This window comes from Pelodiscus sinensis, chromosome Z (genome assembly GCF_052426305.1).
Source record: "Pelodiscus sinensis isolate ZL-2025 chromosome Z, ASM5242630v1, whole genome shotgun sequence".
Classification (NCBI taxonomy): domain Eukaryota; kingdom Metazoa; phylum Chordata; order Testudines; family Trionychidae; genus Pelodiscus; species Pelodiscus sinensis.
This window is the reverse complement of record NC_143085.1, coordinates 6868016-6894143: the sequence shown is the minus strand read 5'-3', so window position 1 is coordinate 6894143 and position 26128 is coordinate 6868016. Positions and strand designations below refer to the sequence as shown.

General features: G+C 45.9%; 1 protein-coding gene across 1 annotated transcript; it reads right to left on the bottom strand.

The window, feature by feature from the left end:
- Window positions 1-23378, bottom strand: RAB35 (RAB35, member RAS oncogene family). Its single transcript, XM_075898121.2, has 6 exons — window positions 23043-23378; window positions 14319-14369; window positions 13095-13218; window positions 1803-1927; window positions 1584-1708; window positions 1-922 (listed from the first exon to the last, which is right to left on the bottom strand). The coding sequence occupies exons 1-6, from the start codon at window positions 23092-23094 to the stop codon at window positions 794-796; spliced, it is 606 nt and encodes a 201-aa protein (XP_075754236.1). The 5' UTR covers window positions 23095-23378; the 3' UTR covers window positions 1-793.
- Between the last annotated feature and the right edge of the window lie 2750 nt (window positions 23379-26128).

Genomic DNA, 26128 nt, shown 5'->3' with positions numbered 1-26128 from the left:
TTTTTTTTTTTTTTTTTAAGTTTTAATCCAAATAAATCCCATTTTTTGCAGGTTTGGTTTTAAATATCCCAGTACAAACTAAAGAGCACAGGTATAGCCAGGCTGCACCACAAAGCAATGGTGAAACCCAAGGCCCTGACCACAAATCTGGAGCATGGCAAAGTGAAACCCAGCACCAGCCGCTAGCGCAGGGGTGGGTGAAGTGAAACCCCAGGCTCCAGCAGCAACCCTGGGACCTAGAAAAATTAAGTCAAAGCCCCAGTAACAGCCAGGAACTCAAAGTGAAGCCAAAGGCCCCAGGGGCACCAGTTGCCAGCCTGGAGCCCAAACAAAATGAAGCCCAAGGTCCCAGCTGCAATTGCTGCCAGCCTGGAGCCTACTAGAGTTAAGAACTTCGTATTCTATCTTTAAAAAGATAACTCTGCAGTTCATGATTGGTGGATATTAAGAAGGCATAACCCAAAGTGACAAGAGGGAGGAGTGGCTGGTTAAAGCAATATACATTATGTACAAACTCTTGGGTTAATCAGTCCACTTGGTAGGCAACGTCCTTTTTAGTCTACAAGGCGCACTGGAGTGAGCAGGGGAGGTGTGAGGGGGCAAGAGTCCATCCAATACTTTCTTGGCACTAATATGGTCAGGTGCCCGAGCCTCTTGATAGAAAACATGGAGAAAATCTTTAAATAACGGCACAAAATTGAGAAAGTCCTCCCAAAGCCTGCCCCAGTGAAGTAGCCCAAGTCTAGAAGAGGCTGATCTGTAAGAGCAGAGTCTCTGCATTAGGTAAAGGGTATTAGCAGCACCGCTTCTTCCGTTTACTGTTCTTAGTTAGCTTCACTACGTCATTCTGTTGCTGCTGTTGCTGCTTTGCTAAGTTTTCTTTCTTTGCTCGCAGAACCAGCTCTGTAATGCAATTAAACATCTGCAAGAGAAACACAAGCAAGTTCAGACCACCTGTGTGCGCAAGATAGCTGCTGAGGAGGTGTCCTTCAGAGAAGATGAAACATCAAAGGCAAACCCCATGATGCTATTAAGCCAACAAGACAGATGTCAGCATATTCTCTCTCAGCCCCACCAAAGGCCAGCATTTGGGGTTTAGCATCTTCCAGGCTCGCTTTTACCTCCCCCAGTGAGCAGAAGTCTAGCCTAGCAGTGCTAAATAGCAAGTGGGGGTTTGTCCACAGCCCCACCAAAGCCAATGACACTGGGTCAAGCATTCCCCTCCAATGAGGCTGGCACTATAGTGAGACATAGGCCAATGCATTTTCTTTCATTTCACCATCCAGCTTTAACCTTTATTGCACTTAAGGAGTCGTCATATATGTAGCACCTTTCCTCCCGGCCTCACCTTTCTCCTTCTCACTGCAATGGCTTGTCTGCAGTTTGTACATACTGAGGGATTTTACTCTTCCTTCCCCAGCAGAATAAGTGTCAATAGCAATGAAAACCCCCTCCTACTTTTGTTGGTATGTGGCCTCCTAACAGTAAAATGTACATTGCCCTTCAACAGATGCAAGATTTTGTCATTCTTATCACATTACTTCTGAAAAGTGGCCATAGTCCCATGTCTCTCAGGGTATTACCTCTTCCACATTAATGTTTTCTTTGGCGCTGGTTTCAAACAGTTGGATCCCCATCTGCCCAGCAAATTTATAGGCATCTTCTGTCTCCACAACCTTCCGCTCTGGGTCATCATTCTTATTTCCCACTAAAAAGGAAAAAAAGCCAGTGATAAAAATACACTACCCAGGCTGTCACAACAAAAGTTCCCGAGAACAAGCAGCAGCAGAGCACATGCTTACCCAGTATCCGGCAGACATCATCACAATTCTGGTTAATTTCATGTAACCACCGCTTTACATTCACAAAGGATTCTGCACTGGTGACATCATAGACAACAATGACCCCATGCGTCCCTCTGTAATACCTGGTGGGTGGGAAAGGGACACAGATGCTAGTTCAAACTTCAGGCAGGTTGGTCTTATCCTTAACAGCTTCCTTTGGAAAGCATTTCTAGATGACGGAGATATAAATCCCCAACTCTGAACAAACAAGTCCCCATCCCTCTCACCTCATTAGGAGTCATTTAATGTGCAACTGTCAGCCCATGCTTAGGCCCTAAACATGCACAGTTCTCTGCTAATTTGGTGCATATTAACAAAAAGTTTTAGATCCCAGCCTATAATGATAAACCTGCTCCTATAGTTCCTGTTCAGGATGCCTGGGACCCAAACAAGGATAAGTATTATCTTCCAGATGGTATGAGTCCATCCTCCATTGCCTTCCTATTTCATGTGATTCTTAGCTCCTGCACAAATTAAAAACTGATCACTGGTTACAGTTAGGAAATGAATTTTGAAAGTTTCCCTCCATTCCTCCTACATCATTAGGTGCTTCCAGTTCCTCTCTAGCACCATCACCCACGTTTCCAGCCATAGGCCTTCCAGTAACGATCGTTAAATCATGCCAAACTATGCAGTGGTTTTGCAGTGTGAAAAATGCTCATTAGGGACTAACATGTGAGCAAGCCTAACTTGTGATCAGCTCTCCAGATATAACTAGTCAAGGTCTGTTTTGCTATTTAGCCCCCATTTACTCCTTTTGCTTTAACATCCCATTCTACACTGAAAAGCAACTGTGGTCTGATGACACCTTCCTACTCAACAGATCTGCTCCATATGTGCATTCAGAGTCATATTTGCTACCTGGAGTGATTAAAAATAAGTGAAAGGCAATGCAGTCAAAGCTGCAGAACCAACACTCCTAAGAGAAGTAGATGGATTCAATTTCTTTTTGTGCACTGACACATTTACCTGTCTCTCCCCTCCTCCTCTTAGGTCTGACCGGGATTAGGTTTGCAAATGCAGCCAAACAGGTATTTCTCTTAGCAAAAGATTAGTCTCTGGAAATCTTGAAATATATTTCTAACAATATTTCCACAAGAGCTCTTCCTCCCTCTGCTTTTTAGAGATGACAGCAGCAACCACAACTTTGAATCTAGTTCTCCTTTGCTGAATTAATTCTTTTCCTAAGCAGAAAATACACTACTAGACTATTTGTTGTTTTTTAAGTTTTTCCTGTTACAGACTAACCCGGCTACCCCTCAAACCAATCCATCTGTGCACTGTGTCTTCGAACAAAAAACAACTGGGCTACACTTCAGATTAGTTCTGAATTCTATTTCTATCTCTGCCATTCACTTGCAATAGCAGCTTGAGCAAATCACTTAATATCTCCCTCTCTTCATCTGAGATATTAGAATGAATGATACACCCCTTTTGTAACACACAGTGCTTCTCATCCACTGACTGCAAAGTACTGCTATCATTACTTTTTTTTTTTTAATACTCAGGATACCATCTACATGTTTTGTTAGTCTATAACTGAAAAAAAAATAAAAAAACAACAACTAGTCTAGCAATACCTGAAAGACTCTCTCAGCCTACCCCTCTGAAGCATTACTTTTCAGATGCTTCACTAATTGCTCTGTCTTAGCCTCCATTTCACATCAACAACTGATGGTGGCAACAACTAGGTGCTGTGCAACTTTCTAAGCATACAGCAGTAGCAAAGACCATCATCCCAACCTGTTTGCCTGTGTGTTCTCATCTCCTCTCTTACAATCTCCAAAAAGCAACTCAGGAATTTTATAATTCTCTTGAAATGCTCTCAGACATATGCCATGTTCCAACTCCCTTGGTATGAAATATCTCAGACCTAGAATATTCAGTCCCAGACTTTATAGATTGTGCTGTATTTTTAAATGCTTTAATAAGTTCTCTCAACCAATCCTTTCATGATTTTGAAGCTTGTTAGGCCAATTCAAATTCACCTAATCCTCAAACAAAAATATGAAATGTCCTTTATAACTTAGATTCTTTAGACTGCATAACATCTTGATTCTCAAAGGCTATAGTCCACATTAAAAAAAAATGTGAGAACATATAAAATGTATATAAAAATATAAGTGTTGCTCCAGATGGGGGCCTAACTTATACAGACACAGTATCTCCTGTTTTCTGCTCACTTATCTTGCTAGCAACCCTAATACAGCACCTCATTTGGTTTTGTTACTGTTGAGCAATGGACAGATGGCTTACATCTAAATCCTCTTGATCCTGAGCTGAAACATACTTTTGTATAAAACATTTTTCAGGTGGCCCATTTCTTCCCCCACAATGTTACATTTGTATATACTAAACTGCAATTTTCTTCATTGTCTGAGATCTTACTCGACATTTTGTTAACCTAAGACTAGCTTTATTTCCCAATACTAATCCCTTTTTAAATCTAATCACCCAGTTTATCACTGCCCATTAATCTTATCTAAGACGGTGTTTTACACAGCACAGGTCCTCCTGCCCCTCTGAGTCCAGCACCAAACTAGCACTATATGATCTCATTTTTACATTAGGCTGTGGCTATCCTTTCAATTTTCCACATGCTTCACTGCACACACAACTTTACAGAAATTTTCTGTAGGAAGTTGTAGACTTTGGCAGCTGGGTGTGGAACTAATGGAATTTTTTGCACTTGGGAAGAAGAGTGTCAATTTTCTCTATATATTAAAAAAAGGTTTTCCTGGAGGACAACAGAGTGACATCAACATGTCACTGTGTCCCACCTGCCTACCCCCTCTCAAGCCCGACCTTGCTGCTTCCCCTCACCACTTGGAATTGTTGTTTTAAACCAAGCCCCTATTTCTCTTCCCCCACAGGGCTTTCACTGCCAAGAAACATGGCACAGTAGCCAGCAGACCCCACATCACAGCCGTGACAGTCCAGTGGCGGGGAGGGGAGCCTGTGGTGCTCGGAACAGCAGCCCAGGGACAGGTCCTAGGATTGGGGCTCCCAGCTGGGCTTATGTGCTTTGGGGCTGGCCCGCCATCAGGCTCTTGGACAGCCAGAGCGTGGTGCTTGACTGCCTGGAATCAGCTGCCTCCGGGGAGATTCACCCCTTCCCCAGCAACTGCACCTACTGCGGCTGCCAGAGCATCCCCAAGCCACCTAGGGAAGCTGCCACACTGACCTGTCTGCTCCTTCCCTTCTGCTCCTGGGTGGCCCTGGGCTCTGTGGGCAGGACTGGGGTGGTGAGCAGCACAGACTGAACCACATAGGAGAGAGGTTGGGACAGCACCTCCCTTGCTGCTGCTTTCCCCACCTCAGCAGGGTGCAGTGCCCCAGAGCTCTGTGTGCACCTGTGCTCCATGTGGGATGAGCAGGCATCCCCTGCACTTCCCCAGCTGCCTGGGAGATAGCTGGGCCTGGCGTCCACCATAGCTGGGAGGGGAGGCTAGGGGGGAGAAGAGAAAGAGCCCGAGCTGGTGCGGGAGGGAAGGGAAGGGAGGAGGACAAAGAAGGGGGTGCCTGGGCTGGCAAGGCAGAGGAGGGAGAAGGGACCTGAGCTAGCAGTGGGGAGGGAGAGAAAGAGAAGGGACCTGGACCTGGCATTGCCGCAGCCCAATCCTCCCTAGGAGGTTTGGGGGTGGGGGTAGCAGAACCAGGGTTGTTTACCCCTGTGAGAGGAGAGTTGGCAAGTGCAGCAAGCAGAGAGCACAACCCCCGTAGTGTGTTTTTAACAATCAAGAGTCAGATGATGCTTTTGATACATCTCCTTTTCCTTCCTTATTTTGAGTAGGATGGAGACAGTTTTAAATTTCAGGGATGGACGAATGAAATCCTCATTCCACATCCCTGCAAATATTGACAACTTGTTACCTCTACAACTCACTATTTGCCACTACATCCAAAAATGAAGCAGCACAATAATTTGTTATTTTTTCCTAAAAGAATAGTCAGAAGATAGCTGTTGGTGTTTTTCAGATTTAATGTCCTATTGAGATGAATGTGGCTACTCACATCTAGTTATTATTTCAAAATATCTGCAGACAAAGATTACTGGATAAATTTGCCCTCTGAAAGTTACTTTTCAGCCACAAAACTATAGACTTTAAATGTAAAAAAGCTTAAATTCTGGAGTACTATCATGAGATTCAAATAAACCTATGAGAACTCTGCATTTTACACAGCTGCAGAATGTTTATAATGCATTTATCCTGATCTTTTCTATGAAACCTTGAAAAAAGTTCAGCTATAAATACATTATTATTGAATCATTACACAACAGTGCAGGAAATCTTCACAAAACTCCAGTACTGGTTAATTAAACAATATCTTTAAATGAACCCACTACACCTCTTCTAAGGCTACTCCTATAACAAAAGAAAACATTTTAGAATGAGAATGTGGGATTCCCTGATACAGGATACTACTGAGTCAAAAAGCTTAATGCGTTTTCTTAGAATAAGATTAGGCATTTATCAATAGCAACTGTAATTACAGTAGTCTGTTTTCTATTACATGCACAAACAGCCCTCATGCTTCAGATATAAACTGATTACCATCTGAGATTGGGGAAAAAAAGTCTCCCTTTATTTGCTAGGTCTTTATTATACAGTTAGATACAGTCTGGAGATTAACACCTGCAGCATCCAAAATTTGCAACTGTCAAAAGACAAACACCTAATTACCTGGGCTTTTGGTCTAGTCCAATACAGCAGCTCTAAAGACTTTATTGTTGGGTCACTAGTAGGGATGTTAGAATGTAAATGACTAACCGTTTAAATCAATAAGTGGATGCTAATCTGTTAATGGTGTCAGTTACACTCAGCCTCCCCATGAGCAGTCAGCTTTACTGTGGCAAGGAAGCCTCCTCCTTGGGAACAGAGCTGAGGACTTGTTCCTGGGGAGGCTTCACTGCAGGCTCTGCAGTACAAAGCTTATTAAAGCTTTACCTATTAGGTATTTAATTGACTTTTAACATCCCAAGTCACTAGTTTACATGTTTGCATTTTCCAGTACTTTGGAATTTCACCTGGCTGTAGTGAATTCAACATTTGTTAAAGTTCACAATATCTTTGCTTATTTCTTATCAAATCCATGAATGTGGACCATCTGAAATTTCTTCTAACTAGGGATGTAAAATCGTATTTAATTAATTGGTCAAAAGTGAAGTTTAACCGGTTAACCAATTAAAAAAAGTTCCTAACTGTCAGGGTGGTCAAACACTGGAATAAACTGCCCAGGAAGGTTGTGGAATCCCCATCGCTGGAGATATTTAAGAGTAGGTTAGATAAATGTCTATCAGGGATGGCAGACAGTACTGGGTCCTGCCATGAGGGCAGGGGACTGGACTCAATGACCTCCTGAGGTCCCTTCCAGTCCTAGTATTCTATGAAAAGGCAAGGGACTGGAGTACCCCTGCCAGCAGCATGCGTGGGCTGGGCCCCACTGTGAATGAGGGCTGCTCTAGCCTACTTCTAAATTTTTAAGGCTATCTGGTGTTCAGTACACTATAACTACTTCTGTTGTCCCTGGAAAACTGTTCCCTGTCTTGGGGGACAATTAGTCTAATTTAATGGTAAAAATCACTCTATAATTACTTCATTCTTTGAGTTAAGCCCACACTATCCATATTATTGATATTTGAGTGTAAATGACTAACCATTTACTGGTCATGCTCAACGAACCCATCTCCCCGGGAGCCAGGCAGGCAGGCAGGCAAGGGCTGGCAGTTCCCCACTTCTGGGGAGGCTTTGCTGCAAGCTCTGCAGTATATAGCTTAGCTTTATACTGCAGAGCCTGCAGCACAGGCAACCATGTAATCACTGAGATTTTCAACAGTTACAGTAACCTCGGTGCTTGTTTAACATGCCTTGTTTTAAAGGGACTGGATATAAACTACCAACCCTGTTAAAAAAAACTGTTCTAGTCTCATAAGTATACTTGAGCAAACCAAGCATGAAAAGATTCAGCAAATGCAACTCTCAATCTTATTTGTAACCTACAATGTCCCCAAAGGATTTCTGATGTGTATATATGGGATTAGGTCAACACTTACATTCTGTTTGGATTTAGGACAAAGTCAACCCCATTCTCTAAAGTTAAGAGGCTAGTGCACTAGTCACTGCTCCAACTAGAAAATAAAAAAAAAATTCCAAGACCCCTTGTTTTCTTTTAGATGTAGAGCGTCTTGTTACTTTTGACATTTTGCTATTTATTATTAGATTTGAGTCTATTTTACTTTTCCTGACTTTATAAAAAATAAATTCTTCTGCTCAACTTCCTTGACATTCCTTAGCACTGTGTGTGTCATATTCAGCTTCTAAAACTTAAGTACCGTATTTTCCGGCGTATAAGGCTACTGGGCATATAAGACGACCCCCTAATTTTTTAGTTAAAAGATAGGTTTTCGTCCCAGCGCCGCTCCGCCTCCCCGGCTTTGCTCCTGGTGTCCCTGGTCTGCTGGAGACGGTCCCCAGCAGACCAGAGGCACCAGGAGCAAAGCCGCAGCAGCGGCAGGGTCCCACGGCTCTGAGGCTTTGCCAGAGCAACGCTTCAGAAGCGCGGCACCCCGCCGCCGCTTCGGCTTTGCTCCCGGTGCCTCTGGTCTGCTGGGGACCGTCTCCAGCAGACCAGGGACACTGGGAGCAAAGCCTCTGAGGACGCTCCGGCAGCGGGACAGCCCTGGCGCGCCTGGGATGCCCCTCCACCGGCTTCCCCCGAGGCTTTGCAAAGCCGCGGAGGGGCTCGGGCGGCGGGGCAGCCCAGGCACGCCTGGGCTGCCCCACCGCCTCTATACCCGGCGTATAAGATGACCCCCGATTTTTGGGGGATGTTTTTTAGCATCAAAAGTCGTCTTATACGCCGGAAAATGCGGTATGTTAGGCTTCTACAGTTTTAGGTCTTCCCATTTTCTACTACTGAATTTCACTCAGTTCAGTCATATTGCAACAATTAGTCTTCCCAACAGCACTTCAAACCCACTACTATTACAACCAAATGCTCTCAGACTTGACATCTATCTGTAGACTATCTTCACCTGCAAATATTAATACTGGTCTATGGCAATTGCCCAGGAACACCTTTTCCCCTTTTTATATCTTTAACCTCAATCCAGTCACTGCTAGAACAACCTAAAATTTCAACAATTCTGTTGTCATGTACTGGCACCGTCCCCATGCTTTATTTGGCCTTGCCCATCTGTACAGCTTATAGCAAGGTAATTTGATCAGCTACTCAATGGGTTGGTCTAAGCCCATGGTGTCCAACACACTGGTCACTAGCCACATGTAGCTATTTGGCTAATTAAGTGTAATTAGTTTGCTATAGTAGTAGCCACTATAGTGGCCACTGCTTGAGAACTGGTTGGACACCATGGGTCTAAGCAAATCAGATACTCCCGTGACAAAATTCTGAATCCACAATCTTATTTATTATCTGCATAGGGAATATGGTCCACCATAGAGGAGTCTGCTTCAAACCTACTGGCCTACTGAAGAGGAAGCTGCAGTGTACTCCAGGAGCCACAGCCAACCCACATAGCTGGAGGAAAAAGTTTCTCTACCACAATGCTAGGTGCTGCAGCAGCTTTTTCACTTCTTCCCTAAGTCTTTGCCATCAATATCCCAAAGAGGCTGAAAACAAAAATGTCCTTCAGTGGCATGCAGAACTGGAAATGTTATTGCTTGTCAATGGGAAGCTCTGGGGCAAGCTGGTAACTACTCTGCAAATCGGGAATATGGGAAAATGTACGGGCTTGTTACTCCCCAGTTTGCCCTGAATGCTCTCAGAGAAGCTGCTATCACAGCAGCATTGTATACATCAGGAAGTCCAAAATCCTTCATGTAGAAAGCACTCTCTATGATTCTCAGAAGTTCTTTTTTTAAAAAATGCTTGTGAGTGGATGGAGACGCAAAAGGTTTACACTTTGCATAAAACAGTCACTTTTGCAGCTATTTGTACTCAAAAGTAAGTCTCATTTCCTAGTATTCCTCCTTTAATGGTTGGGCACTGTGGTTTTCAGATCTACCTGGCATCAGCCCCCATAGCCCAGTGAACCAAGGCTCATTAACTCGGCTCTGAAGTGTGTCTGTGGATTCTGAAAACAGGAAGGTACTCTGCTGAGTCAGCACAAATTCAGCCTCATAGAGTGGCCTGTATGCACAGCTGATAAGAACTTCAGCAGTGCCTTACTGCCTCCCCCTCACCACTTCCTCTCTAAAGCTGGCCACAGCATTGAAACAAGAAGTGACGTTATGCACAGGAACACTAAGAGGTAACGCAGTCTGTAATGCTTTTATCAAAAAAGTCTTCATCAGTATCAGTGAAGAAATGCAAAGGAAAGGAGTGGAGCAGTTTTAAATTTCTAAAACTCTCCCAAAAGGAGCCAAACCCATTATGCTTTTGACTTTAGGTCTGTTAGAGTCCAACTCCCTGTTAAAAGCTACCTCTGAGGTCTCTTCTAACCCTAATATTTTATGATTATATAGATACCTGATGTGTTATGAAAAATTACCTGGTTCAGTTAATTGGCAGAAGCCAAAAAGAAAAGTCAACTGTGAATGGTTAACCAAATGGAGGAGGAGTGGAGATACTACTGCTCTATATAAATACATCACAGGGATAAATACCAGGGAGGGAGAAGAGTTATTTAAGTGACAACATTGAAGGAAGAAGAAATGGATATGAACTGGCCATCAACAAGCTTAGGCTTGAAAGGAGATGAAGGTTTCTAGAGATGAAGGTTTCTAGCCATCAAAGAGTGAAGGCAAAAAAAAAAAAAAAAAAAAAAAAATCTATCTGGCTTCAAGGCTGAGCTTGGTAAGATGCGGATGGGATGGGATGGGATGATAAGACTGCTTACAATGGCATGTGATTTTTGTGACCTCAAGTAGCAAATATCCTCAACTGCCAGAGATGGTACACTAGATGGGGAACACTCGGAATTACAAGAGAATTCTTTCCAGGCATTTAGCTGGTGGGTCTCGTCCACATGCTTGGAGTCCAACTGATTAACATAGTGGGAGTTGAGAAGGCCTTTTCCCTGAGGTCAGATTGGCAGAAACCCTGGGGGGAGGATTTACTCCTCCTCTGCAGCATGGGGCATCGGACACTTGCGGATTTAAATTTGAGTAAATGTTGAATTCTCTGTAACCTGAAGTCTTAAAATATTATTCAAGAATTTCATTAACTCAACCAGTGATTATGGGTCAGTTACAGAACTGGTTGCGTATGCTTCTGTGGCCTGCAATGTGCAGGAGGACAATATTAGAGGATCACAATGGTCCATTTTGGTCTTAAGGAATATGAAAAAAACCCAGGTACTTGGTCCTCCCAGTACAAATTTATTTTATACAGAAAAGAAACAAGTGATTAATTTCCAAATGCCTTCCTTCCTCTTCTCCCAATACCACTCTGAGCGGACCCAAATCCTCTGTAACCTATTACAGCAAAAACACTTCATTCTCCTGAGCTCTCAGTGCTGCAGCTGCAGCTCAGGGTGTGGTTTCTTCAGGAACAGGAAAAGCACTGCAGTTGTTCAAAGGACAATGAGCATGAACTGACCTCAGACCAAGAAGAAGGTTAATCTTCTGTTTGGTGTCTGTATCAATAAAACACTATGTATTTTAATAAGAAAGTTCCTTCACAATTAGCAATTTCAAAACAGAATTCATGTATTTGAGACTGAATTCTTAAACTTCAAATCCCTCATTAAACTACAAAACTGACAAAAGGAGTTAATATTTTGGACTTCTGTAGCACATTTTGCATAAGGCTGAGAAAGTAGATTTACTGATGTATAGAAAATAAAGAAACAGTCACAGTTTTACAGTTGGGAAACTGGAGGCAGAGGAGTTAAGACACTTGCCCAAGTTCATATACAATATCTTTTGCTTAGCCAAGAATCAAGGAGTCCTGCCTCCTAGCCCTGTGCCTTACCACAAAAGCTTCATCCCAAATTCTCATGGCAGATCTTGGAAAAGAATCCCTGAAACCCAGACAAACCACAAGCTTGAGAAACTCCAGTGCTATAATAGAATCATAGAATAATAGGACTGGAAGGGACCTCGAGAGGTCATCTAGTCCAGCCCCCCGCCCTCAAGGCAGGACCAAGCTCCGTCTACACCATCCCTGACAGATGTCTATCTAACCTGTTCTTAAATATCTCCAGAGAGGGAGATTCCACCACCTCCCTTGGCAATTTATTCCAATATTTGACCACCCTGACAGTTAGGAATTTTTTCCTAATGTCCAATCTAAATCTCCCCTGCTGCACTTTAAGCCCATTACTCCTTGTCCTGTCCTCAGTAACCAAGAGGAACAAATTTTCTCCTTCCTGCTTGTGACACCCTTTAGGATATTTGAAAACCGCTATCATGTCCCCCCTTAATCTTCTTTTTTCCAAACTAAACAAGCCCAGTTCATGAAGCCTGGCTTCATAGGTCATGTTCTCTAAACCTTTAATCATTCTTGTCGCTCTTCTCTGTACCCTTTCCAATTCCTCCACATCTTTCTTGAAATGTGGCGCCCAGAACTGGACACAGTACTCCAGCTGAGGCCTAACTAGTGCAGAGTAGAGCAGCAGAATGACTTCACAAGTTTTGCTTACAACACACCTGTTGATACAACCTAGAATCATATTTGCTTTTTTTGCAACAGCATCACACTGTTGACTCATATTCAACTTGTGGTCCACTATGACCCCTAGATCCCTTTCCACCATGCTCCTTCCTAGACAGTCGCTTCCCATCTTGTATGTATGGAACTGATTGTTCCTTCCTAAGCGGAGCACTTTGCATTTCTCTTTATTAAACCTCATCCTGTTTACCTCTGACCATTTCTCTAACTTGCTAAGGTCATTTTGAATTATGTCCCTATCCTCCAAAGAAGTTACAACCCCACCCAGTTTGGTATCATTTGCAAACTTAATAAGCGTACTCTCTATCCCAATATCTACATCATTGATGAAGATATTGAACAGTACGGGTCCCAAAACAGACCCTTGCGGAACTCCACTTGTTATCCCTTTCCAGCAGGATTTAGCACCGTTAACAACAACTCTCTGACTACGGTTATCCAGCCAATTATGCACCCATCTTATCGTGGCCCTATCTAAGTTATATTTGCCTAGTTTATCAATAAGAATATCATGCGAGACCGTATCAAATGCCTTACTAATAGACAAATAGCATTCCAAGAAGCCCCTAATATCTAAGCTTGGCACTACATTCAAAGGAGCCCAACTATACTCACGTTGATGTGATAGTCCGGAAGCGCTCTTGTCCAGCTGTGTCCCATATTTGTAACTTCACCTTTTCTCCATTAATCTCAACTGTCCGGATTTTAAAATCCACTCCAATCGTGGTAATGTAGCTGCCTATAGAGAGAGGAAGTGTGTATGCAAGTGAAAACACAAACCTTGTTCCCTTAGACTCCTCAACATCAATAGGACATGTCTAGGCTGCAATAGTCTCAGGAGAACTCTGCCACTTTGCTCAATGTATTTGGACTCCTTTTAAACAGGTCTCAAGCTACATTTTTAATGTTCTTGACAATTCAAGGCTCTTTTCAACCACTGATGCCAAAATCAAATCCAGAAGCAAGAAATCAATTCCAAGAAAGCTCTTCCAACACACCAGTGATTAAAAATGAGCTCCAAATTCACCAAAAGAGGTTAACAAATATACAAATATTTTACTTCTGGGAGTTTGCAGGGCAAAATTTGTCTCAAGTATTAGTGGAATCACTCTTTCCTTCAACTAAAATCTATTTTATTAATCTCTTGCTGATAACTTTGAATCATGTTACAAAGAATTGCATTACAGTGAAACCTTTGAAATCCGGCACTCTGTTAATCAGAAATCTTTGTTAACCGGCATTGCCCCTAGCCACAACACTGTAACATCTTCAGGCGCACAGGTCTGGCTTGGTTTACCATGACTGACTTAATTTTTTTTTATTTAAGAAGTAGTAATCATCTTTAACTCAAAATAGAAATGTGAGACCAACTGCCTCACACTACAAAACTATCAATATTAAAAACTTGAATTTTACTACTTTTGTCCATTGGTTTTTCCTAGGTTGATAGGACCTTCAGATAACCGGAATTTTTAGATAACTGGAACATCTTAATCCCCGAGTGTGCCAGATAACACAGGTTTTACTGTACAATGATTTAATGTTAGTACTCAAGTCTAATCCCACTGGATCAATGGACAGATGTCTGCTTGGTGCAACAAACATTTTAAAAATGGAACTCTTCCACAGGAGTCACACTGATCTAGACATTATGGGACTTTCACAATTAAAGTGAAAATTGTGTGTGATTATGGCAAGAGAAATGGAGCTGGGAAGATAAAAGATTTCCAATCTAGCAAAACCAGATTAAGTGAGCCCCAGGATGACAGTTCTCAAATGATGGGGCAGGGCCAGGAGAGCCCTCAGCAAGTTCACCAGAGGAGGAAAGGGAATACTCACCTGAGAAAGTATTATCCGCAAAGCGTAACAGCAAACTGCTTTTACCTACACCTGAGAGAGAGAAAAAAAATGCTGAGTCCTATTGGAAGAGATGAAACAAATGGTGATACTTTGTCTTTTATTCAGTGTATTTCCTGAATCCCATTTAATTCCTTCTTCTGGAAAAGAATCTAGTTCTATCTGTTCCTCACCTACGCCTCAGAAAAGAAAAATGGCATGAACAGAAATGCAGGTTAGAGATCAAGTGATCCATTGCAACTGTCCTCAACTTTCAGTTCCTGGCCAATATTGCCATAGAAGACATACCCAGCAGATACCCTGAAACAGTGTTTCTCAACCTTTTTTAAAATAAAGTACCCCTTTTTCAAAAAAAGTTCAAGTACCCCCAGTGCCTACAGTTTTCAGACAAAAAAAATTTCTACCATTGCAACAGATTTATTTAAACAACTTAATCATAACCATGTGGGTGATTAAATTTGTGTGTGTAAAAAGTACAAAAATAAAACACTGTAAAACAAAAATTCAGCTTTCTCCAAATTTCAATTGTGTTGACGTACCTCCAGACTTCTCTGAGTACCCCTTAAGGGTACTCAAACCACTGGTTGAGAAACATTGCCCTAAAAAAATCCTATTTCCCATAAATCATGCACACTTGAACCACACTGAAAATTGGGCTAATTGGGCCTTAAGACCAGGGTTTGGTGTTGCCATGTTGGGATTAGAATGGGCATTTAATGGAAGACAACAAGCACTGACTAATACAGTCAAAAGTAAACTTGTACAGTTGCTCAAGACTGAGCACCATTGTTTTATATGCAACAACTAGTCCTATGGCACCTTAGAGATACGGATGTTAAGTATTGGGTTGACTAATCGAAGGGCTGTTGCTACACTTCAAAGGTGAAAGTGCCGAAGCCCGGAGTCAGCTAGGGACTCCCACGCTGACTCCAGGATCCACACAATGCTGCTGCTTTGAAACACTGCGGGGAGCCCGGCATCGGACTCTTCACATATTTCAGAGCAGCAGTGCCGCGTGGAGCCCAGGGTCAGTCCCCAGCTGATCCCGGGCTCCACGCAGCACTGCCACTTTGAAATGCACGGAGAGCCCGATGCCGCAGCATTTCAAAGCAGCAGCACCACAGAGCCCGGAGTTCCCAGCTGATACCAGGCTCTGTGCAGCACTGCTGCTTTGAAGTACTCCTCTTTCTCTCTTCCAGTTTCACAAGAACTTGCACACACCTGTTTCCACTAAAAGCCATGATAAAGAACTGTCTCCTCCACAACAAACTCAATGGATTTTGGTGTGAGAAAACCCTAAGTAGTCATTTTTGTGTACCAGATTGTTAGAAGAGACCCTTAGCTTCATTTGCTCGCCTGATCACAGTAAGGCTACGTCTAGACTGGCATGATTTTCTACACATGCTTTTAACGGAAAAGTTTTCCGTTAAAAGCATTTGGGGAAAAGAGTGTCTAGATTGGCACAGATGCTTTTCCACAAAAGCACTTTTTGCGGAAAAGCGTCCATGCCAATCTAGACACGCTTTTGCGCAAAAAAGCCCCAATCGCCATTTTCACGATCGGGGCTTTTTTGCTCAAAACAAATCTGAGCTGTCTACACTGGCCCTTTTGCGCAAAAGGACTTTTGCCCGAACGGGAGCAGCATAGTATTTCCGTAAGAAGCACTGATTTCTTACATGAGATCGTCAGTGTTCTTGCAGAAATTCAAGCAGCCAGTGTAGACACTCAAAACTTGCCGGTCTAGATGCAGCCTAACTGTTCAGTATTATTTGCTAGGGTCTATCTCGGGGTGGGCAATAACTTGTGGTGGGGGGGTGCACTCCAAGATTTTGGGAAGTGATGTGGGAACTGGGGTGGAGGTTGGGTGCAGAAGGGTGCACGAGATGAGGGACTGGGGTGCAGGAGATGGTGAGAGTTCTGAGAGGGAGTTTGGGTAAGAAGGAAATTGTGACCTGGGTGAGGGGATTGGGGCGTAGGGATGTTAAATATTAATTAACAGAACAGTCGAGTAACCTCATGAATTCTTACTGATTAGCCGACTATTCTATAGCTCCTGGGGTGGGGCCAGCAGCCGCTATATCAGAGGCAGCAGAGTGGGGGGGAGCAGGCAGGAGTTGATCCACGAGGAGAACCAGTTTAAAAAAACAGCTCCCCTTGTGGACCAGCTGCCTGTCGCCCAGTGCTGCCGCCTCTGATAAAGAGGCAGCAGCATGGGGTGGCAGCAGACCCTGTCTAAGGGGAATCTGAGCTCCCAGACCCAGCATAAGCTGGAACTGAGCCGGGCTGTTGCCTGCTTGGCTCCTAATACATTTTAAATGCAGAGCCACAGCAGAAGTAGGTTCTGGACCCAGTGTGATCCAGAACAGAGCCGAAATGCTGGCCAGCCTGCTCAAAAATTTACTGGCAAGGAGAGGGAGAGAATGGGTGTAGTCTACAGCATTAACCTATAACCTTTTGCTTATCAGTTAATCGACTACACTATAACATATCTATTGGGGTGTAGGATGAGGGAGGGGGAAGAGTATTGGTGCAGGAGAGGATTCTGGCCTCTGGGAGGAGCTAGGAGGAAGTGCAAAGTCTGAGAGGGAATTGTGACCTGGGAGAAAGGGAAAAGGGGATGTAGACTGCAGAAGGTTTGGGTGGTGACCTGGTGCAAGGGATTGGAGTACAGGGACTGGGAGGATGTTTGGGAGCATGAGAGGATTCTGGCCTGGAGAAGGAGTGTTGGAAGAGGGTACAGAGCCTGGGAAGGAGTTGTGACCTGGGGCAGGGGACTCCAGAGGGCTTGGATGGTGACCTGGGGAGGGAGCTGGCGTGTGGCAGGGACGGGGTGCCAGAGGGAGGCTCTGACTGGGAGGCGCTTACCTAAGCTAGCAGGCCTGCAGCACTCCCAAGGCAGGCTGGGCTCCCTGCCTGCTGCAGCCTCAGATCACTTAGAGCTGCAGGCTCACTCCCCACACATGGTTCTTTTCTGCTGCCCCATCTCCCAGACCAATTTCTCAACTTCTATTGGCTGGTAGTTTCCAGCCAATAGGAGCTGAGGACAGAGCTAGAGATGGGAGATCACACAAAGCCTCTCCCTCCCTGCAAAGCAGAGAGCTGCACAGACTGCGCTTTAAACCACAGCAATAGCATGCCTGAGGGTTCCAACAGGGTGGTCCAATGCCAGATCCTGTGGCTTGGCAGGCCGGATCCAGCCCCGGGCCATATTTTACCCAGCCCTGGTCTATCTGGTCAATATGAGTAAGCACTAAGTTGCCTGGTCATTGAGCCTGGTGAACATAATTATGAACACATCTGCAAATGATTTTTGTTCTTCACTCTCTTCAGATTCCTCCAATTTCCCTCATCACTAAGCTGATTATCGCCCCATCATTCCAAAAATCCAAATCTGATATACCAAGAGCGTAAGCCTAGCCAGAACTTGGCTAAGCATCAGGAACAGAAGTAGCCTCAGAATAAATGAGTTATATAAGTCAATATTGACAACCAAGTTACAATAGCCTGATGCTGAATACCCCTGAGCTCCAAGAAAGAGGTAAATATTTGCCCAAACTTTAGAGAGGGTTGCACCACCAACCTGCCTCAAGTCCAAAAGATTCATATAAATTATAACAAATGCTGTCAAATGCTTTCAAAAAGATGCAGCTTGCTGAGTCTACAAATCCTAACAAGGATCAAGATGACATGCCCAAGTGGCCTCAGCACCACACGCTGGGTTTTATAGTCTTATTAGACTACATCTCTATGTTTAAGACAAAACCAGTTGCAAACTATGTAGTAGAACTCCATGGAGAGTGCATGACTTGCATGTTGTCATGAGGATCTTCTTCAATGTCTTGACCAAAGGCAATCACCAAATGACTTGTCAAGAAAATGCCTCCGGAATTCAGGAAATTCTAGCTATTCCAGATGACAGATCTCATTGAACAAACACTGACTATGAAAGACACTGCTCATATGCAGAAAAACCACACTCTCCATGACCCCACCTGCTATGCACACACAGTTTATATTCAGGGGGAGGAGGAAGAGAAAATTAGTAGAGCTTCTTTTACTGATGTGAAAGAATTAAAAAACACTGCCTACTAATTTTGTGAAATTTAGTGCTGCATAAATTTACTCATCACAGCTTTCAAAACAAACCCAGTGCTAGCTGAATGAAAGAACAGACATAGGAATACAAGTGGAAAGTGATACACTATCTGTATACACAAGGAGCAGTCCTGTGATACCTTAGAGCAGGGCTACTCAACATGTGGCCCACAGGCCACATGCTGCCCATGTCCCCTTTGTTTGCGGCCCATGGTGTGGTTTGGTTTTTTACATGGGGCTCAACACATGGCCCGCAGGTGGGATGCTTTGAACATGGCCTCTACTGGGAACACGCCACACAATGGTGAGTCGATGTAATGGTCTTCTGCTGATATGCGTTTTAGTAGTAACATTACTGGACTGCTGTTACTCATTAAAAGTGCTGTCATATGGATGGAAATTGGGTCAATACAGGCAGTCCCCGAATTACGCGGATCCGACTTACGTCGGATCCGCAGTTACGAACGGGGCGTTCCTCTCCCTGGTCTCCAGCAGACCAGGGAGAGGAAGCAAAGCGGCGGAACACGTGGGCAGCAGACAGGGCTGTCCGCTGCCCACGCGCTCCGAGGCTTGGCTCTGCTTTGCCCGCCCCCCCTCCGCCCCCTGGTCTGCAGACCAAGGGGACGGGGGGGGGGGGGCAAAGCAGAGCCAAGCAGAGCCAAGCCGCGGAGCGCGCGATCAGCTGACAGCTGTCAGCTGGCCGCGTCCTCCGCGGCTTGGCTCTGCTTTGCCCCCCCCCCATCCCTCTGGTCTGCAGACCAGGGGGACGGGGGGGGGGCAAAGCAGAGCCAAGCCGCGGAGGACGCGGGCAGCGGACAGCCCAGACGTGTCTGGGCTGTCCGCTGCCCGCGTGTTCCAAGGCTTTGCTCCCCGTCCCCCTGGTCTGCAGACCAGGGGGACGGGGAACAAAGCCGAGCAAAGCCACGGAGCCCGAGGGCAGCAGGACAGCCACGGCGCGTCTGGGCTGTCCCGCTGCCCCCGTGCTCCATGGCTTTGCTCTGGACACCTGTGGTACAGCAGCTGGGGCGCTGCCAGTTGGTCCCGTAGCGCCACTCTGGGCGCTACTGGACCAACCGGGCAGCACCCCAGCTGTTCTGCCCCAGGAGTCCTGATTCAGCCACTGCTGGTCAGATTCAGCAGCGGCTGAATCAGGACGCCTGGGACAGAGGAGCTTGGGTGCTGCTGGGTTGGTCCAGTAGCGCCGAGGAGCGGCGGCACTACTGGACCAACCCAGCAGCACCCCAGCTGCTCTGCCCCAGGCGTCCCCAAGTCAGCCGCTGCTGAAACTGACCAGTGGCTGACTACAGGAAGCCCCTGCCCTGGGCTTCCTGGAATCAGCCACTGATCAGTTTCAGCAGCAGCTGACTTGGGGATGCCTGGGGTTCTTAAGTTGAATCTGTATGTAAGTCAGAACTGGCGTCCAGATTCAGCCGCTGTTGAAACTGATCAGTTTCAGCAGCGGCTGAATCTGGATGCCAGTTCCGACTTACATACAGATTCAACTTAAGAACAAACCTACAGTCCCTATCTTGTACGTAACCCGGGGACTGCCTGTATTGCATTTTATTACTATCAGCAGAACTGACTTAAATGGGGCCTGCGTGTAGTATAGTCTCGCCCTAATCTTTGTATTCCTGCCCATCGGTGTGAAAGAAGGTATTTGCATATATATATATATATATATATATATATATATATAAAACCAAACTTAAGTTGTGGCCCTCTGCATGTGCTATGAGTATCATTGTGGTCCCCGGGGCCAAAGTTGAGTAGCCCTGCATAAGAGACTATATGTATTTTTTTTTTTTTTTTTTTTTTTAATTTTGGCACAACTTAGACAGTGGAGGCCAATCACATTTTCAAAATCACTTAAATACAGAAACCTACTGTCCTCTAAACTGTCATAATTCCATATGAGGAAAAGCAGAAAATGTAACGATCCATCCAACGTTTCCTAATATGAGGCTTTTCTATGAGGATCAATGAACGATGCAAGTGAAATGTTTCTGGAAACTGGGGCAAAGCCTTCTTCTTGGGTTTAAAGAGAAACCACTAACAATCTATATTTGTAGCTCTACAATCGATTTAACTGTTAGAACCCAGAAATGCAGGCATTTGGTCTTCTCACAATCAGGTCACGCACAGTTTCTGACACTGTACATGCTCCGGTTTTTAGGGGCTTTATCCAAATTAAGCAATCCCATCAACAGGAATTAACTAACCAAAAGAAAAAAAAAATCTTCCTCTTATAGGTCTCTAAATTAGAAATCTGCCTAAATGGTTTAGAAAACAACTGGCAGTCAAGACAGAAATTATTTAAACTAGATCTCTCTCCTCTAGTAAAGCAGTCAGTATGCCAGGACATACTGGGGCTTAGAATAAATTCCCCTTTTAAAAAAAAGTTACCTTTAAAACAGGGTCTATGTAAACTCGAGCCCTACCCTTCTTGTGGCCATAGGGCCAACAATGAGGTAGCCACAGTGCGCTATATACAGTAATTCCTCATTTAACACTATAGATATGTTTCAGAAAATGATCGTGTTAAGTGAAAACGTGTTATGCGGGGTCAATTTTCCCATTGAAAATAATGGAAAAGGTGGGGGTTGTGTTTCAAGCGGTTGTGTCTGTTGGGACTGGGACATAAGGTTGGGAGAGAAAGGGGACTGGGTTACAGCAGGGAGGGGAGGTGTTTGGCTCTGGGGAAGAGGAGGGTAGGAGAGAGGAGGGAGACTAGGTTGTGAGTATGCCCCTGTAACGAGTCTGCCAGGACCTGAACTGCATCTGGCGAGGGAGGGAGGGAGCGCTGGGGAACAGCGCAGCGAACCCTCTGCCGCTTTGCAGGGAGGTGGGGGAAGCCCCGCGCAGCCACCGGTGACAGGCTGGCTGGGGAAACCCTGCCGCTGGCCTGCAAGAGAGGGCGGAGGAGAGGGGGTAAGGCGTCCGGCGAGGTGGAGTCAGCGGGGAATGGCGTGGCAAACCGTGAACCCTCCACCGCTTTGCAGGGAAGCAAGGGAAGCCCTGCACAGCCACCAGCAACGGGCTGGCTGGGGAAATCATGTTATTCCGGGGATGGTAGTGTAATTCAAAAAATGTTCTCTTAAAAAAAATCGTGCTATCATGAAAACGTGTTAAGTGGGCACGTGGTAAATGAAGAATTACTGTATTCACCACATTTGATAGAAATCTGCAAGCTTGTGGAGGTAACAATTCCTAGGATCATGTAGAGCTCCATTTTTATCCAAATCCATTTTATCCATGCCACACTAGGGATGTGAGTAGTCAAGTTGTCAACTACTTGCTACCTCCCCACCTGCACCTGGCTCTTACTACATTTAAACTGCAGAGGTGCAGCAGGAGGAGCTCATGGACCAGCACAAGCCAGGAAAGATCACCCTCCCTTATAAATTAATCATGTAGTCAATACAAATTGTAACTATACAATTAGTCAGTTACCCACCTCTTGACATCCCTATGCCACACTACACATTGGGACCTGCTATCTTTACAGGTCACACCTTTATTAAAAGATGAGAGTGATGCCATTTATTCAATTTTATTTAAATTAAGTTTCAGGATCTTGAAGGGCTGCAATTATGGAATTCGACTGGGTGAAGTTTGGAAACCCTCTATAGAGAAACAGAAATCCACCACTTCTGGCAGCTGCAAAATAGATCAACTAACAAGACAGGTAGTAAATTCAATTTTTTACCCTTCAAAAGTGTTTCAAACTCTGCAAAGCCTTTTAAATCCAAGGATCAGATGTTTCCCCTATCTTTAATTAACAGATTAAGTGTTTGGATATTTATGATTATAAATGAAACATATACATCCAGAACATACGCCTCCATTTTAAAGATCACATTGACACACACACACACACAGCTTCAATAAGGCATATCTAAAGAAAACCTTTTTTAAATGTTAGAAAATTAAAAATTGACGCACTGGAAACAACACTCCTTAGGGCTTTCTGAGCACACGCCGAACCCTGACGGTACTTAATTGTATGTTATATTAGGAGGGAATTCCTTCCTGATCCCAGCTAGGGAATAGCCTATGCCCTGAAAACATGAGGTTTGATTGCCCTTGTAAAGTCTACCCTCGCTACTGTAAATGCGGACATTATCCTTACTTATTATATGCCCGTCTGACACGGTTTTGAATCTTGTTAAACTTTTTGCCTCAACATCCTGTGGCAGCAAGTTCCACAGGTTACACCACTCTGTGAAAACAAAGGCCTCCATTGCGTTGGAGCGGCTGTTGGCCTCAACAGGGGCCAGCGGTGAGAAGCGATGAGCCCCAGGCCCAGCGTGCAGAAGAAGCCCCCCAGGAGCGCTGGCGGGGGGAGGATGCGTTGTAACTCACCGGCGGCTAGGACGCTGGCAGAGGCGCTGCGAGTCTTTTCCTGCCTGAGCAGGCACCACCTGACCCCCCAGGCAGCCAGGCCAGCCCACCGCAGGCCGGGGCTGCCTTGGCCCCTCAGCCTCCCCGGCCCCTCAGCCAAGGCACCGGCCCGGCGGCACCGCCCCGCACACACCAGCCCCTCCCGGCCCGGCGCGGCCCCGCCGAGCGCCCCCCGGAGAGGCCCGGCCCCGCCCCCCGGCCCCTCACCGCTGTCGCCGATGATGAGCAGCTTGAAGAGGTGATCGTAGTCCCTGGCCATGGCCGGTGGGGAGCGGAGGCTCCGGGGTCTCCTCAGACGGCGGCGGCTCCTGGCCGGATCCACTTCCCGAACAAACAGCCGGAACTGACAGCGGCAGCAACACCACCCCCCCCCCCACACACACACTCTCTCTCTCACTCAGTCACAAATGCCCACACTGCGCATGCGCACCACCTCAGCCGCGCTCTGCAGCTGGGGAGCGGAGACCGCCAGCAGATCGGCCGCTCAAGTACGCATGCGCATCGCCTGTCTCGGTTTCTTTCCCCCGCCCCTTCGCCCGCACTCTGAACCAACCCTCGCTTCCTCCAGCGACCCGACCTTTAATGTGCGCGCTTGCGCCCTGTCACTCGAGGGCGCATGCGTTGTCGTGACGCGAGGGCGCATGCGCTCTCACGAGCGCCGGTGGGGGGGGGGAAAATTGCTTCTTCAGTAGGGTTGCCGCCCGTTTCAGTCGGGCGCTTGTGCCCCTCCCCCCCACTGTCTTCCTCAGGCAGGTCCCCTGCCCGGCCCGTCTCACCTGCCAGCGCCCCACAGAGGGCGCCACAGCAAAGGCCTTCCGCTCTGGCGCGCGGCCTCCCCCCTCCCCACCTGGCCTCGAGACCAGCCACGACCGTTAGCGATGCCCCTGACGGTTGGGCTCCCGCCTCCCAGGGGCATGTGGGGGCTCTGGCATGCGCCTCCCTCCCAGCCTGCCCCCCCCCATTTTATCATAAACAAATCTACCACCCCTGAAACCCACTGAGCATTGGGACAAGCCCCCCCCCCCCCTGCAAGGCTGTGTCCACACTGGCGCCAAAGCGCCGCTCTTGTGCAAAAACTTGCTGCCTGTCTACACTGGCTTCTTGCACCACAACTCTGACGCTCCCGCTCAGGGGTAAGCCCTTTTGCGCAATTGTTCTTGCATAAGAGGCCAGTGTAGACAGGCAGCATGAATTTCTTGTGCAAGAAAGCCCGATGGTTAAAATGGCCATCAGAGCTTTCTTGCACAAGAGAGTGTCTACACTGGCACGCATGCTCTTGTGCAAAAGTACATGCCAGTGTAGACGCTCTCTTCTGGAAGAGTTTTTCAGAACTCTTCCGCAAAAGAGTTTTTGCGTGAGAACACACCAGTGTAGACATAGCCCCAGAGTCCAGTATATGGGAGAGAGTGCATTGCTGCTTTGTTTGCTAAACAGGTGTGGCCTGCATGGTAAAAGGAGGAGGCTATGCCTACTCTTATATGGCGATTTGGTGCAGTGAGGCAGACAGCAGAGCTGTTTTCTTTTGTATGCAGCTCCACCCAATTACACCTTTATCCATTCACCTAGAGGTATACAACACCAAGTTCCATCCATTTGCCCTGCTGTGATCTTCCCCCCCTCCCCCCCAGAGATGAAGATCACAGTGGTATTTGATCTTTTCTGCTAGTGTAGCTCACCCTGAGGTTTCAGTCTGAGCACGCTTTTAGTGCCTTTTGCAATTGCAAAGTAAGTTTCACTGACTAAAACTTTCATAGAACTGGGACAGAGGACTGACAAGATAACCAAAATTTCATAGAAGCCTTTGCTTTAACAATATTTTCCCATGTTACTTTTCTATAGAAGTTTTCTTGTACAGTAACGGGAGTTCTTCACGGCCCAGAGATCTTTAGTAGCAGTCCCTGGCTGCCGGCGCGTGCTGTGCTATTGTGCAATCACTCTGATTGACGGTTAAACACATACCAGCAGCCGTTCCCGCCGTTCCTTCTCCACACCAAATCGTGTTAGTCCGGAGCAGAGGAGAGGAAGATAGGTGTGGAGCACCCATAGGGACACGTCTCAAAGAACTCCAGTTACTGCATAAGATGACAAGTATCAGAGGGGTAGCCATGTTTGAGGGTCCCCGGGGGTGCGCCACTTAGGTGACTACACAGCAGTATTCCTGCTTGGCAGTGGGCACTCCGTATTGCAGGGTTGGATGTTGGAAAGTATGGTATGTCCAAATCTAGTATCTGAGTCCTGAAAGGACTGACTAGCATAATGTTGTGCAAAGGTATTGTCCAAAGCCCATGTTGCAGCTCTGCAGATGATGTCTATGGGAAGACCCTTGAGGAAAGCAGTTGTGTTAGCTACTGCTTTCGTGGAATGCACCCATATAACTGTTGTTGGCTGTCTGTGTTTCTGGGTGTAAGCCAGTTGTATGCCTGTAGAAATCCATTTGGATATTCATTGGTTTGGAAACCAATTGACCTCTGGACCTGTCCATGCATGATACGAAGAGTCTGGGAGTGCGTCTGAAGTCTCTTGTGCATTCGAGGTAAAAGGCTAGTGCCCTACATACATCCAGCATGTGCAGCACTGTCTGCTTGCTGTCCTTGTGTGATTTTGGGAAGAACACAGGTAAGTATGTTGCTTCCTTACAATGGAACCAGGTAGGTACTTTGGGCAGGAATTTCGGAATGGTTCTAAGGATGACCTTGTCCTTGTGGAACACCATGTGCGATGGGTCCACCATGAGTGCCACTATCTCTCCCACTCTCCTAGCTGATGTTATCGCTACGAGAAAAGCTACTTTTATTGAGAAGTGGAGCAGCAAGCAAGCTGTGAGCAGCTCAAAAGACCATCTCATGAGCGAGTCCAGCATGAAATTCAAGTCCCATGATGGTACTGAGTCTTCCTGTGGTGAATAAAAGTTCCGTATCCCTTTCCAAAATCTCTTCACACACGGGTGGGAAAAAATGGAATAGCCCTGTACAGGTGAGTGTATCGCAGATATGGCTGCCAAGTGGACAGTGAGAAAATTAATTGATAGTCCTGTGTCCTGCAGATGGAGAATATACTCTAGTATGTCCGCTATCCCCGTCCTATTTAGATTATACTCTAGTATGTTGCCTTATTCAGTGCTTGAGCCCAATTCCAGGCTTCAAATCAGGCCCACTTCTGCAGGTAAGTCCATTTCATAGTGGGTCTTCTAGTGTTGACCAGGATATCTCTGACCCTATGAGACATCATTAATTCATATTTGAGAGCCAACAAGCATCCATGCTCGCAGATCTAGGGTGTGGAGTCCAGGATGT

Excerpts from the sequence above, each read along its gene's own strand:
- RAB35 (XM_075898121.2), bottom strand. The coding sequence starts at position 23,094 with ATGGCCAGGGACTACGATCACCTCTTCAAGCTGCTCATCATCGGCGAC. Across the intron at positions 1,709-1,802 it reads TGATGTCTGCCGGATACTGG|TGGGAAATAAGAATGATGAC; the intron begins GTAAGCATGTGC and ends TTTCCTTTTTAG. Across the intron at positions 923-1,583 it reads AAAACATTAATGTGGAAGAG|ATGTTTAATTGCATTACAGA; the intron begins GTAATACCCTGA and ends TTTCTCTTGCAG.